The 12,302-nt window shown below is 39.6% G+C and overlaps 1 protein-coding gene across 5 annotated transcripts in view; it reads left to right on the top strand.

Moving 5' to 3' along the window:
• Positions 1 to 12,302, top strand: part of LOC137130040 (intermembrane lipid transfer protein VPS13B-like) — a 298,799-nt gene that overhangs the window by 116,191 nt on the left and 170,306 nt on the right. For all 5 annotated transcript variants that reach the window (XM_067509626.1, XM_067509627.1, XM_067509624.1 and 2 more), the window contains exon 21: positions 3,944 to 4,076. In XM_067509626.1, the coding sequence (XP_067365727.1) occupies positions 3,944 to 4,076 (133 nt within the window). The remainder of the gene's footprint in view (positions 1 to 3,943; positions 4,077 to 12,302) is intronic.

The following is a 12,302-nucleotide window of genomic DNA, read 5'->3' on the forward strand; positions in this document are numbered from 1 at the left end:
TGAAGTCTTCTGCTGCTCAGTTTTTTCAATAGGACTAATACTTTTTTACATTTTGCAAATTTTGTGAGGTAAAGGCTGAGCAGTTTACAGCCCGTCTTTAGCATATGTGACTGACTCAGCAGATTCAAAGCCGTTGTTGCCATGGTAACAGACACAGCTGAATCAGGTGATGTGATCCGCTTTACACCTGTGTCCAAACACTTTAGTTTTGACAGATTTTCATCCTCAAGGTACACACTGGACACACACACTGGACACACACACTGGACACACACACTGGACACACACACTGGACACACACACACACACACACAGGAAACAGACTTTCGAAATAAAAGCGTTTTTTTATACTTAGCCATTTGCTACTTTTTTCAATTTTTTTTTTTTCCAGGTTCTAACATAAACATGGATTTCTGATGTACAGGACATGCACTTTTAAAACATGCACTTTTTAGATACACCACTTAATTGTGAAATAAGTTTGAAATTATGTCCAGCTACAGTAAAAGGCCAAGTTCTATCATAAGCACACATCACTTACCTACAGGAAACACACTTTTCAAAATAAGTTTTGTGTTCTTGTTTCAATTTTCTGATTAAAATGGTAAAAACAGTTTGTGGTGAACTCTACCTTTGTAATATATTAACTTCTCTCTGAATGTCTTATTTTTTGATTGACTTCTTACTTATTCTTCCTTTTTTCTTGTCACTTCTTCTATTGTTTCTTTCCACTTCTTTTAACTTTTATTTCAACTTTTCCTGAAACTGCTTTCTTTGTTTTTGTCATCTTGTTTCTTTTTTCTTTTATCCATATTTATCTCTCATCGTCTTCTGCATTTGTTTAACGTTTTCCTGTTTGCATCCACGTTTGCAGCTTTGAACGTGCAAGCTTGTAAACTCTCGGCAGCTTCTGAGAGATCGGCATCTCTCCTGCAGCTTAACAGCTCTCCCAAGTAATTTCCTCAGAAATTGCCTTTTCTAGTTTACCATTTGGTCCCTGAAACGAACGGGCTGTTATCTCCCCCAATATTCACATGTTTATTCAATGACAAAAATGAACAAAACAGTGTATTTCTCTTGCAAATACATCCCATGCTTATCTGAACAATGACTTGCAGAAAACAAGGTAACTCCAGAGGCTTCACATACTTTCTCTTTTCATTGTAATCTCCACGTGTAAACTGTTTACACAAAGAACATGTGCATGTGTTTACGTTTTCAGATTGTTTCTTAATTTTCAGCTAATTGAAGTTTGTTAAATGTGAAAATGCCCCTATTGGACATGTACATTTATCAAGCAAGTATGAAAGAAACACGTGCAGATGCATTCGAATGTAACCCACGTATGTGCAGGATGCAGTACTATAATTCCACCTTTAGACGAGACAGCATGGATAAAGGAGGGAATGTTGAATGGGATGGTCAAGAGGGAGTGAAGAGACCCGCAGCTGATCCACGAAGGGAACTGTCTGAATTTTAAAAAAACTGCAAAGTTACTTATTTAAACTTCTACCAGGAACATTGTGTAAGTTCTATTTTCTGACTTTAGGTGGACTTAGTTTCCTTAGTTTTAAACATGAGGCAGCATCACCCCATTAAGGATTTCTCCTTTCATTCATTTTATTACTCAGCTGCATGTTCCTGTCTGGAGCCTTTTGTTACGCATATGCACAATTGGACTTTGGGAAACCAGGTTTCCCTAATCCCCTACCCCAATTTTTGAAACCAACTTTCCTCTTTACATGACACTTAAGAAATCAGCTTTCCACGAGAAAGCCAACCGTAACCTGGTTACTTAAGTTTATATAAACACACTCATTATAATAGAGAGAACAGAGAACACATGGGAAGAGGTGAGGACAAACGTGAAGGAACAAATTGAACACCAAGGAATCGGGTTAGTTAGGCCTGGAGCAAAGAGGAGACATCAGAAAAGGGGAAGATACAATATATCAAGGAAGTGAGGAGGGAGCAGAGGGAGAACAAGTGATCAGGAAACAGGAAAAATCAGAGGGTGATTGTTAGGGACCCAGGTAAGACAAACACACACACACAGACACACACACACACACACACACACTCACTGGACTGTGTGGTAGAAGGATTTAGCTTTTATTATGTCATCCACCAGGAATGAGCAATGGTCAGTGGGTAAGGTACCTACTTTTAGCACAGACGTTTAAAATGTGGCCAAGCACATTTTCCATGAAGTGTACAAACTGATATTTATAAATTTGTCCCATTTTGCATTTGTCATTAACACATTAACACAACCTTAAAAATGGGTAAAACTTACTGTACAGTGACTGTTTGTATACTCTGTATGTATATGTTTCTTTCTGATTCTGTCATGAGAGCCAATGATTCTGTACCTGTGATGGCATTAGACTTCAGACTATCCAGACTTTATTCTGTGGACTCCCAAGTACTAAGTTTGTTTTTTGTGCATGAGCTTGTGCGTGCAGCATGCTGGTAATAGCCGGTAAGATTTAAAGCGAGCGAATGGGCATGTTGATGTTGTTTCTGTCAAATCGGTTTTTAGATGCATGGCTCCCATGGCCTGTAAACAAAACACTTTTTCCCACAGCCTAAGATTTCTATTATGTTGTACCTCTTTAAATCTAACTTGGACAATCTCCTTCTCTGTGTTAAATGTGTCAAGACAACTCCAGATAAAGTCCGTGACTGGTTTCTCCTGATATTGTCTGGAGTTCATATGTGAAACAGACTTTCAATGGAAGAACCATAGTAGTTTCTGCAGCCAATGGGGAATGTGATTTTTTTTTAACATTTTATTTTATTAGTTTTACTTTTTCCTGCATAGCATTCCAGACAAAAAGACTTAAGAAAGGTAATGCAACAACATGTGGAATGCTGCACAAAGATTTTAAAGGCTGCTACACCAACTTTGAGCTTTTGGAACAAAAGGAGGCCATACCTCAAACTTAGCTAAGCATCTCAAAGACAAATATCCAGGTCTGTACAAAAAAATTCAAGGCAAGCGAGTTTCAGTTGTTACTTTATACGGACAACCTGTCTTCAAAATGTTTATATCTTTGAATGTTTGTTAATTGTGACAACTGCATCTCAAACATTCACAGAGGCTAATGTTAGCTTGTTAGTGAGCAAGATCCTGCTTAGACCGTAGTTAGTTAGTGGGCTACTGACATTATGGTGTATACAATATGTTGACAGGCTGTAGAGTACAGATGTGATAGCTGTGTGTATTTGTTGCAGCCTCTACAGTTTTGTTTGAGCCACACCTGAAAAATTGAGAACTCCTAACTGTCTTTTCACAAGGTGACTTGAAAATGATTCTACCTGACTTATAGTTACTAACCTACTGACTTACAGTTTTCTATTCACGTCATGTTACGTTGCAACACTTTGGCGAGGACAATACTTCATCTTTCCACAACCAGCAAATTGTTCCCAACCCAGTCACTGTAAAAGAACAGCATCAGTGTGCAAGCATGAATGCGTGCATGCATAAGTGTGTTTACACAGGCTGCAGTACATTGTTGGCCTGTGGCCTTGTCCAGCTGCACCATAGCCTGGTGGTGCTGCTGGCTGATGCTAATGGGGTTTCCTTATTTCAGACCAACCTTCCACTCTTCTGTCTTTCAGCTGTTTCGTTGCCAGCCAGGATCTGTATGTATGTATTTGGTCTGCCAGCAGCATGGGAGACTGCTCAAAAAAACAGGGAGCTGTCACAAGTCCTTGTTGGTCTTGGAGGCCTCTATTGGGTTCCACTGCATTTTTCTTTGCTCTCCCTCTCTGCCTCCCCTTCTGTCTTGCATTGGATTTTATACTTTGTTTTCCTAATTAACCCAGATCTTTAAAGTTGTTTGCTCTGTTTTCAGGTAAATATGTTTATGTTGCAGCCAATACTTCCTTTCCTCTGACCTCATAGGTGCTAAGTCATGCTCTGATATCATTGCAGAACCCAGGTCCGGTTCCTTTGGCTAAAAGGAGGGAGGACGAGGTATCGATAGGGAGCACACCACTGGCCAAACCACCGTCCAATCAAGCTTCAGACTATGCTAGCAGCCCAGTCAAAACTAAAACAGTCACAGGTAGGTTTACATACATATAACATTGGAGATATCCCAATGACACTTTCTATTGTAGAATAATGTCATTAAGTCTGCGGCACTGAAATTTACACACACCCAGTCTCAGTTTTTACTGTAAGATGTGTTTTGTGTAGATAAATCTGTGTAGATATTTGCAATAACTACCACTGTTTCTATGTTTCAGTACACAATCTTTCAGCAAAAATAATATTTTGCCATGTTTAACCTTGTTTCTGTGGAAGGAAACCATGTTACTATGTTGTTACATAACATATAACAACTCACTGATAACTAAGTTTCTGAAAGGACACCACATATCTAGGCATATCCTCCCCTGGTTTCCTCGTCTGGTAATATTAGTGTTTATTTGGTTAGACCAGGATGCCCAGTATGGCATGGCTATGCAGAATCCTCGTGAATGCCAGTTTTCCACTCTCTGAGACCCCCCCCCCTTTTTATAGAGCAAACATTGTTTAGTCCACATATGCACACCTATATATCCAAAGAATCCATGTGCATTGTGGACCACAAAAGCTATCTAAAACTTGTATCATGTACACACACGTGCTGTACAGTACACATTTATTCTTACACTCATGCCTGGAAGGATGGCTGGTGCAGTCTCTTTTTAGGAGCTGTCCATGACACGACACAGAGCCTCTCTGGCTGCAGAAATGGTTTTCATTTAATACTCATATAGCTATTTTTAAACCTAATAGCCTGGCCTACCTCTCTTTTCTTCCCCTATAGATGTTTCATTAATTTAATTCGGTGCTATCTTCATTTAACTAAATTAGCGACACATTAACATTTTTTCAAATGAATACATTAAAAGGTCCTGTCAGTCGGCCGTGTTTAGGCACCACATCCTCTAAACATTTTTACAGTTAAAACATTCACTGCCAAAGCATTGCAGTGACAAACCAGGAAAAACAAGCAAGGGGTAGTTTGTTCTTTTGGTCTTCTGTTTATGCCCCTGGGAAATATGCTCCCAATAGGAGTGATAATGGGTGAAGTCATTCTGTAGCTGTAAAAAACATGTGACATTCCCCTATGTGTGTTCAAAAATGCTCATTTGACATTTCAGAACCGAAAAAAAAAAAAGGCCATTAGGATTCTTCCCTTGCTTATCTTTTAAAATGTACAGTTCAAAGGTCATATTGCCTTTTTCTCCTGGTTCACTAATGGATTTTCCAAACCACAGCATTTTAACTTACCAAAATCTCAACAACATATATTCTCTTATTAGGAGTGGTCAGTAAACAGTCACCTCTGCTCCAGCATAAAGCACGAAACTACAACACGCTGTATCTTGACTGCAAAACTAAACTGATTTGAGTACACTGGCTGTAATTTCTCCCCTTTTTTTTCTCCCCTGGTAATGTTGTCAGGTAATTTACTGTGAAAGCATTTTCAAGGGCTGTTCCAGGATCATTTTAATTTTAGCAAAAATAAAACGGTTCAAAACAGAAACACATCTTAGAAAACATTGATTACCTGTAAATGCCGAGGTATTTTAAAGCCTTCATACTCTGGGCTCATTTGTCACATAATATTGTTTTAAAAACTGAGAGCGCATTAACAGAAAAACTCTCCTGAGGCACGAGCAAGATCAGGGCTGTTTGTATATGTCATGTCATTGTTAGGTCACATTTGTTAGGCAGAAACATATACTGAGTATCTCCAACACTCCAACACTCCACATTAAAATAGAACTTGTAAAAACTGAATAGCATCTTCTGTGGAAGTTGCTGCAGTGTTACAGCAGGACATGTAATAAAAAGTTAAAAATCGTTTCCTGCACGCATTCGCAATACGAAAGGGGCCGAGCCATTTAGCCCTTGTGGTTTTAATCATGCTGAAACAATAACCCTCCCTGTATATCTTGATAGACTACAGATCAACTCAACCGTGGAGCTTACGGCTCAGCAGGTACTCTCTCTTCTTCATCCCACAACTCCCGGTTTACCTTATCCTTGTTACATAATTATGCATTCTTTCTGCAATTGACTTTTTTGTTTCTCTCTATGCAAAGATGACTTTATTTCATAGGCCATTAATGAAAAACAGGAACTCCTCACATCTTTCAGGGCTGTTGGATTGTTGGGTTGTGGTGATACATGATACACTGTTGGAGATTCATGTATTGAAAGTTCTCTTCCAACTCATTTCTCTTAATAATCCATTGTCCCCGTGATTAATTGGGGGATGATAAATGTAATGTTAATGTTCTTTATTTCCATGTGTTACGTTGACCATGTTGGAGTGGTTACATGATCCACAGATACCGTTTGTAGACTGATCCATCATAATATTCATTGGTGCTTTAGATATTAGTTGTTATAATCAGAATTTAGCCAAAATCCCTGGTTGCTAAGGCAGGTTAGCTAAATCCACCAACAAATGAATTCACTTGTGTTTTAACCCCATAATTGTGGGTATTTGTGACTAAAGTGAGAAACTTTAGAGCCATGGTTAACCAGAGCTCCAAAAATGGCTCAAGGTCATGGGAATAACATATGTGCAAAGTGCCGTTAGAGTCAATTTTCCCTATTAAGGCCCCCTCCCCCCCAAGTCACGAGTCACTTCATGAGCAGAGCTGCTGACATCTAACATGTTGTGATTGGAATTAGGCTCTCTAAAGATGATTTATTAATTGCTTTACCATGTGTGGAGCACACTGTGAATAAGGCACTTGGTGTTTAAACAGGAGGGAGATGAAGGGACCTTACTCTCAGCTAGTGGTTATGTTAGACAAACACTGGCCAGGATCAGCCCTTCACTCTAACCTGGTTATTGGTTTATCATGTTTGGCTTTAATGTCTATACTTGTTGACTGTTAGCTGAACATAAAACTGTCTTTTGCTTTCACTAGTCACGAGGAGACATTTCATCTGTAAAGCCTTTTCGGCATAGCGAGGCTCTCAACATCGATTTCTAATAACGTGTGTTCACCCCAGGATATCTGATCTAGCTGTTTAGCTTAGATTGACTCAGTACACTATAGTGGTTTATTAAATGGTAAAGTTGATGTAGTGTCTAGATGGACCTTTGTTTCATTAGCTGTGATAAAGCAAGACGTTTAGGCAAATTACTAATTGATTCCGGAAAACTGCTGGTAACTTTTTAAATATGTTTTTTTTTTTTTTAGTTATCGTTTTCCATTGATAGCACTAACATTTTAATGCAACTCCACATAAACATTCACATATTTGAGAAAGTTGAATTTAAATATGATTTTATTGATGGCATATATATTCTCCGGAGACTCAAAGGGGTTTGTGAGGGGTTTGAGAGCAGACATTTTATTTTTCATTCTTCAGTCATCTGTTCAGGTAAACAGCGGATAGATGTGCAGGCTATTTGCCAGTTGCATCCACCATGTGTTTGAGCTGCCATTCATAGACATGCGTGGGAATCAATGCATCAAACTGGCTCAGGCTCCACAGGGACAGCCGGCCAACTGGACTGCTGCTGCTGTTGACCTTAGGGAGAAGATTAAATGCCATAACATGCCATCACACTATTTCTTTTGTAAACTAACACTAACTGTGCAACCCTGAAGCCCTTAGCTTCAGTCGTGGATTTTTTGAGGGCTTCCTTGAGTCACCATTTAAGAAAAGCTGTGGGCATTTGAAGAGCTGGCTTGAAAATAAGACATATTAGCGTTGGGATGTATTAGGGTGAAGGAGGATGCCCATCTATCCCCAGTCTCTAGAGCCTTTTTGAGTTATTCACAATTTTGAAATTCCCTCCCCCAGAGCAAGTGGTATTAGTACAGGGTCCATTGTGATTTCCAACATAAATTGGATATGCGAGGATAATCCCACATGTGCCCAACACCACACTAAGCGTGTACAGAGCGACAGTATTTAGTGCTGGCGTTGCAGCAGGATTGGAGTAAAATAGAATGTTGGAACGGTAATTTGAAAATTAATACCTGGCAGAGGTTTAAAATAAACACAGCCTTTAGCCTTGTTTCTTTTTGCTACTCAGTTAAAGCAATACAATATGTCTTATTGAAGTTAACCTAGTTATCTTTTTTTTAAAACAAAAGTGACTTAACCTTTCTGAAAACATCCTGATGAGTATCAAATGAAGTCCCACGTTGGTACCTGTTGATCCCAATATTAAAAGCACCAGGTGGTAATAATGTGTTTTCATCGTACTAGATTTCATTACAATGGTAGTTCAAGCTGCCTCAATACTGTAACTAGTCTCTTATTGGCTCTTACTTTCAAAGGGTTTTTTACATACTAAATCAACGTTGCAATACAGTTTTAACTGATGCCTTTTTAAGTCCACTGTGCTGCGATGTTGTGCTCCAGGATACATACTGGGCTGGCACTTGCCCCTCTAAGACACCGTATACTCTAACCATGCATTAAAGTGATCATTGAGAAAAAATACTTAAACAGTTTACATGGTGGATTGAAATACGAATAAGAGTAAATGAACCAATGTGCTGGATTTATGGAACATTGATATAGAGTAGTGTTTTGTTCTGCCTGATTATAAATTGGCGAGAGCCGCCTTTTTTCATGCCTATTGATTACTATAGTTTTCCACTGGAGCTATTGGTTTCCCCACAGAGATCACCTTTGGGAATTAACAGAATAAATCACAGTCCACTGGAAGAAAATCATTGTCAGTGTTTTTTAACAGTTCAAAGCTTCCTTAGAACAATGGCACTAGCTTGATGTCCCTACTTCCAATTGGCCATTTGAACAGATGCCTGGCACTTTTATGATGTAAAAAGAGTGTTATGTTGTTTTGTTACCACACTCAGCCTAGCTACAGTTTCATAGTAATCAAGGGGGACTTTCCTGCAGGCTTTTGGAAGGTGCCTGCTAATATGTAGGCAAATGTACAGAGACACACAGAACCAGTTCACTGCAGATCATTTCCTCAGAAAGCACTGAGCGCAAGGTGATATCATACTGGGGCCGTGTGGCTGCCCAGCTCAAATCTCAAGGTCCAAATCCACTCAACTCTGTTTGGCAACAAAAATATTTCACTCTGTCGCTCTTCCTCTCTGGTTTTGGTCATTGCACATGTTAAATAAACAGAATACATATTACAAGACACTGCAGACTTTCAGAACCAGGTTTAGCTGAATTGGACTGAAGCCAGTTCCGGTGGCTGACAGAGGCTTCCACTTTGAACACTGCTCATGGTACAAAAAGATATTAAAGATATTTCATGTTGTGCTACACATGCAGGTCTGCAATTAAGATTAGCTGTCCGTCACGTTAGAAAGCATAATTGATCATTCGGTTGTCCCTTTTAAATTGAAAATATTTGGTAATTTATTAGGCTTTTTTTTACTGGTCAAATTATATCCAGCGAGGCAGCAGGGACTAAAGTTTCTGACTTATTAGAAAATTAACAAAAAAAAAAAAAAAAAAAAAAACGTAAATATAAGACTGCTCATTTATTTGCATCATAGATTTGTTTGAATGTTGCTTAGAAACTTCATCACAGAAGTGTTAACGGTTGTTTTACTGTAATTATCCTTTACAGGAAAGGCTGTGGAACGACGACTTTGAAAACAATTCATTTCTCCTTAGTTCAAGGTCCATTTCTCTCTGCCCGCACAATTACACCACAAATTGGTTCACATAAAACTAGCCTATAAGTATTTTCTTTATTTGTCCCAAATGAATGTTCTTGTTGGCTGCAGCACAGTGTTTCTGATCGAGAGCCTCTCAAGTCCCGAGCTTCTCATTGTTCTCTAACATCTACCAGAGTAATGATCTCACTGGCTTTTCTTTTCAATCCTAAAATTAGCCGTTGGCTCTCTCAGAACATACTTCTTTTGCTGAGAAACCTATCCTGCAGCCATGGTTCTCAAAAGTTGGAATGAGAACTTTTGTTTTTGTGCTTGTCTGTTAGTGGTCTAGATGATGGGATTAGATGTAATTTTCCTGTTTACTAGGGGGACCAGGAACAGAAAAAGAGAAATGGAAGCATTTACATTGTACATACTTTTAATTTGCAAGGTTGGAAATGATATATGGTGGATGTGCGTGCTGTTCTACTCACAAAACATTCCCGAACCGATGGGTTTTCTTTGATTTCAGCTGAGCCTGGGAACAAGAATGTAAGTCCATGTTTCATGTTTGAGAGGGCAAATATCTCGGAAAGACAAAGTTAATATACCTTGGTGAAAGAAACAGCAGTTAGAAATGAATATATACTGTACACATATGAAAAAGAGTGTACTGATGAGAGGCTTTCATGCAGAACTGCATGGTCATACATAACTATAGTCCAAGCCCAAGTAGCCTGATGGAAGTCAGGCAGGTTTTTATTGGCTGCCGTGCACTTTTCAGAAGGGGATAATATTTTCATTGTGGCGTTATTTATATAGTTTAATTTTTCTGGTAAAGTCAATAATTTATCAAGGTAATGATGGTTTGAGTAGGGAAAGAAAACACGAAAAGGGAGAAATAATGAGATAGTAGGCCCCCCTGAGAAGAATGGTTGTAGTCTGTAGGGCATTCTGCGTGCTATACTTGAATGTCTTTGGCCTTATAGTCAATGACGAGCCCATATAAACCACTCACTGATGGCCAGGACAGACAGAACGGTCTGGGGGGAACGGATTTGTCCTTCTGCATTTCATCTCTGCTTTCATGAATTATTGGGGTATTAGCCCTCATGGATGTGACTGTGGTTTCTGAGGTTCAAGCAAGAGCAGCAGAGAGGGATGTTGGGGTTGAGCTGTGGTTCATCAGACATAGTGTGGATTAATGTGCAGGCTGGAAGGGGAGTGATTTCAGATGATAGAGGAACAGGAGGGATGGGGTTCTGGGTTGAGATGATTTCACATGGGAATTTTCAAAGGGTCTTGGTGTCTTTTTGTTTTCATTCTTCACGTGCTGTGTCATGGTCTGGCAGAAGGACTCTTCACTTTTGCTTATCTTTTACTGGGTTCTTTTCTTTGCTCTTGTTTCATGTAAGATGTTTTTATGTGAATAATTGAAATGTGATGTGTGTGATCACTGGAATGTAAAGCTGTGACAATTGCAATGGCAGTGAAGTACAGAAAGCAATGTGCTCTTCTCATTCCTCGCAAGAGACAGCACAGTCTATTAACGTGTTCCTAAAAATGTTTTTACCTTTACTGGTTAGGGGGCTCACCTGGCAGGCAGATAATGTAGTGTGTGTGTGTGTGTGTGTGTGTGTGTGTGTGTGTGTGTGTGTGTGTGGATGCAGCATGCTAGTAGAGCTAGTAGAAAAAGGTGGACGAGTAAAAGCTCTGAATTCTCCCAATTTTTTTTTTGCTATTCACTTGCCTCCTAGCCTCACCAATTCCAGAAAGCATGGCTGCACTATCACGTTTTGATGATGGCTTCAGAAACAAATGAAGTTACATAAATATTTAAATAAACAGTGACTTGCATCCAAAACAAATAGGCAGGCAGCTTTACTAAGAAGCCCCATTGCTGCCTTTGCACGCAGCTGTAACAGAATATACAACACTTCAGTTCACTGTAAACCATTTGTAATAGGGAACATACCAGAAAGATAGCAGACGGCATGGGGAAATGCCACGATCCCTCAGTGAGGTTGTTTTTATGGTTGGGTTGCTTAACCACTGGGGAAGGACGTATGGATGCTTTGTGCCATTGTTGTGGGGAAGACTGTTAAATCCACTGTAGTGGAAAGTTTACTGGCTCTCTTATAACGTTGGTGTTTGTGACTCTGGGTGTATGCAGCCACTCTGCGTGTGTTCAGTTCAGAGTGTGATTTGCACATTTGTGTGATGTGTTTAAACTCACCACACTACACACCCTTATACATTTTATAGCCATGTTATTCTGCTGTGTTGTACACGCTGAAATGAGGCAACACTGACTTGTTTTTTCACCTTAAAGTCAACCTGTTGTAATGGCGCTGGTCTCTGCCTCAGTGAAGGATCTTTCCTCCCGATAGTATGGAACTGTATTAAAACAGGCTGAATAATCAGAGCACTAAAATATTTATATGGCACTGGGCTGGCAGCTTTAAACACCACCTGGACATGAGAGCAAAACAGAGGGGGTTGTTGGAGGGAGTGAGGACAAAATGAAGAATAAAATGCGAGGGTAGGGGGGAATGGTCAGAGTTTGGCCAGTAAGATATTAGCTTAATGGCCTGACCGAGGGTGAAAATGAGGACATGGCTGAGATGGCACAAAGCAGGGGGAATAACCTCACTTTAAAAGCACTCACAGGACTT

The sequence above is a fragment of the Channa argus genome, chromosome 7 (genome assembly GCF_033026475.1).
Source record: "Channa argus isolate prfri chromosome 7, Channa argus male v1.0, whole genome shotgun sequence".
Taxonomy (NCBI): domain Eukaryota; kingdom Metazoa; phylum Chordata; class Actinopteri; order Anabantiformes; family Channidae; genus Channa; species Channa argus.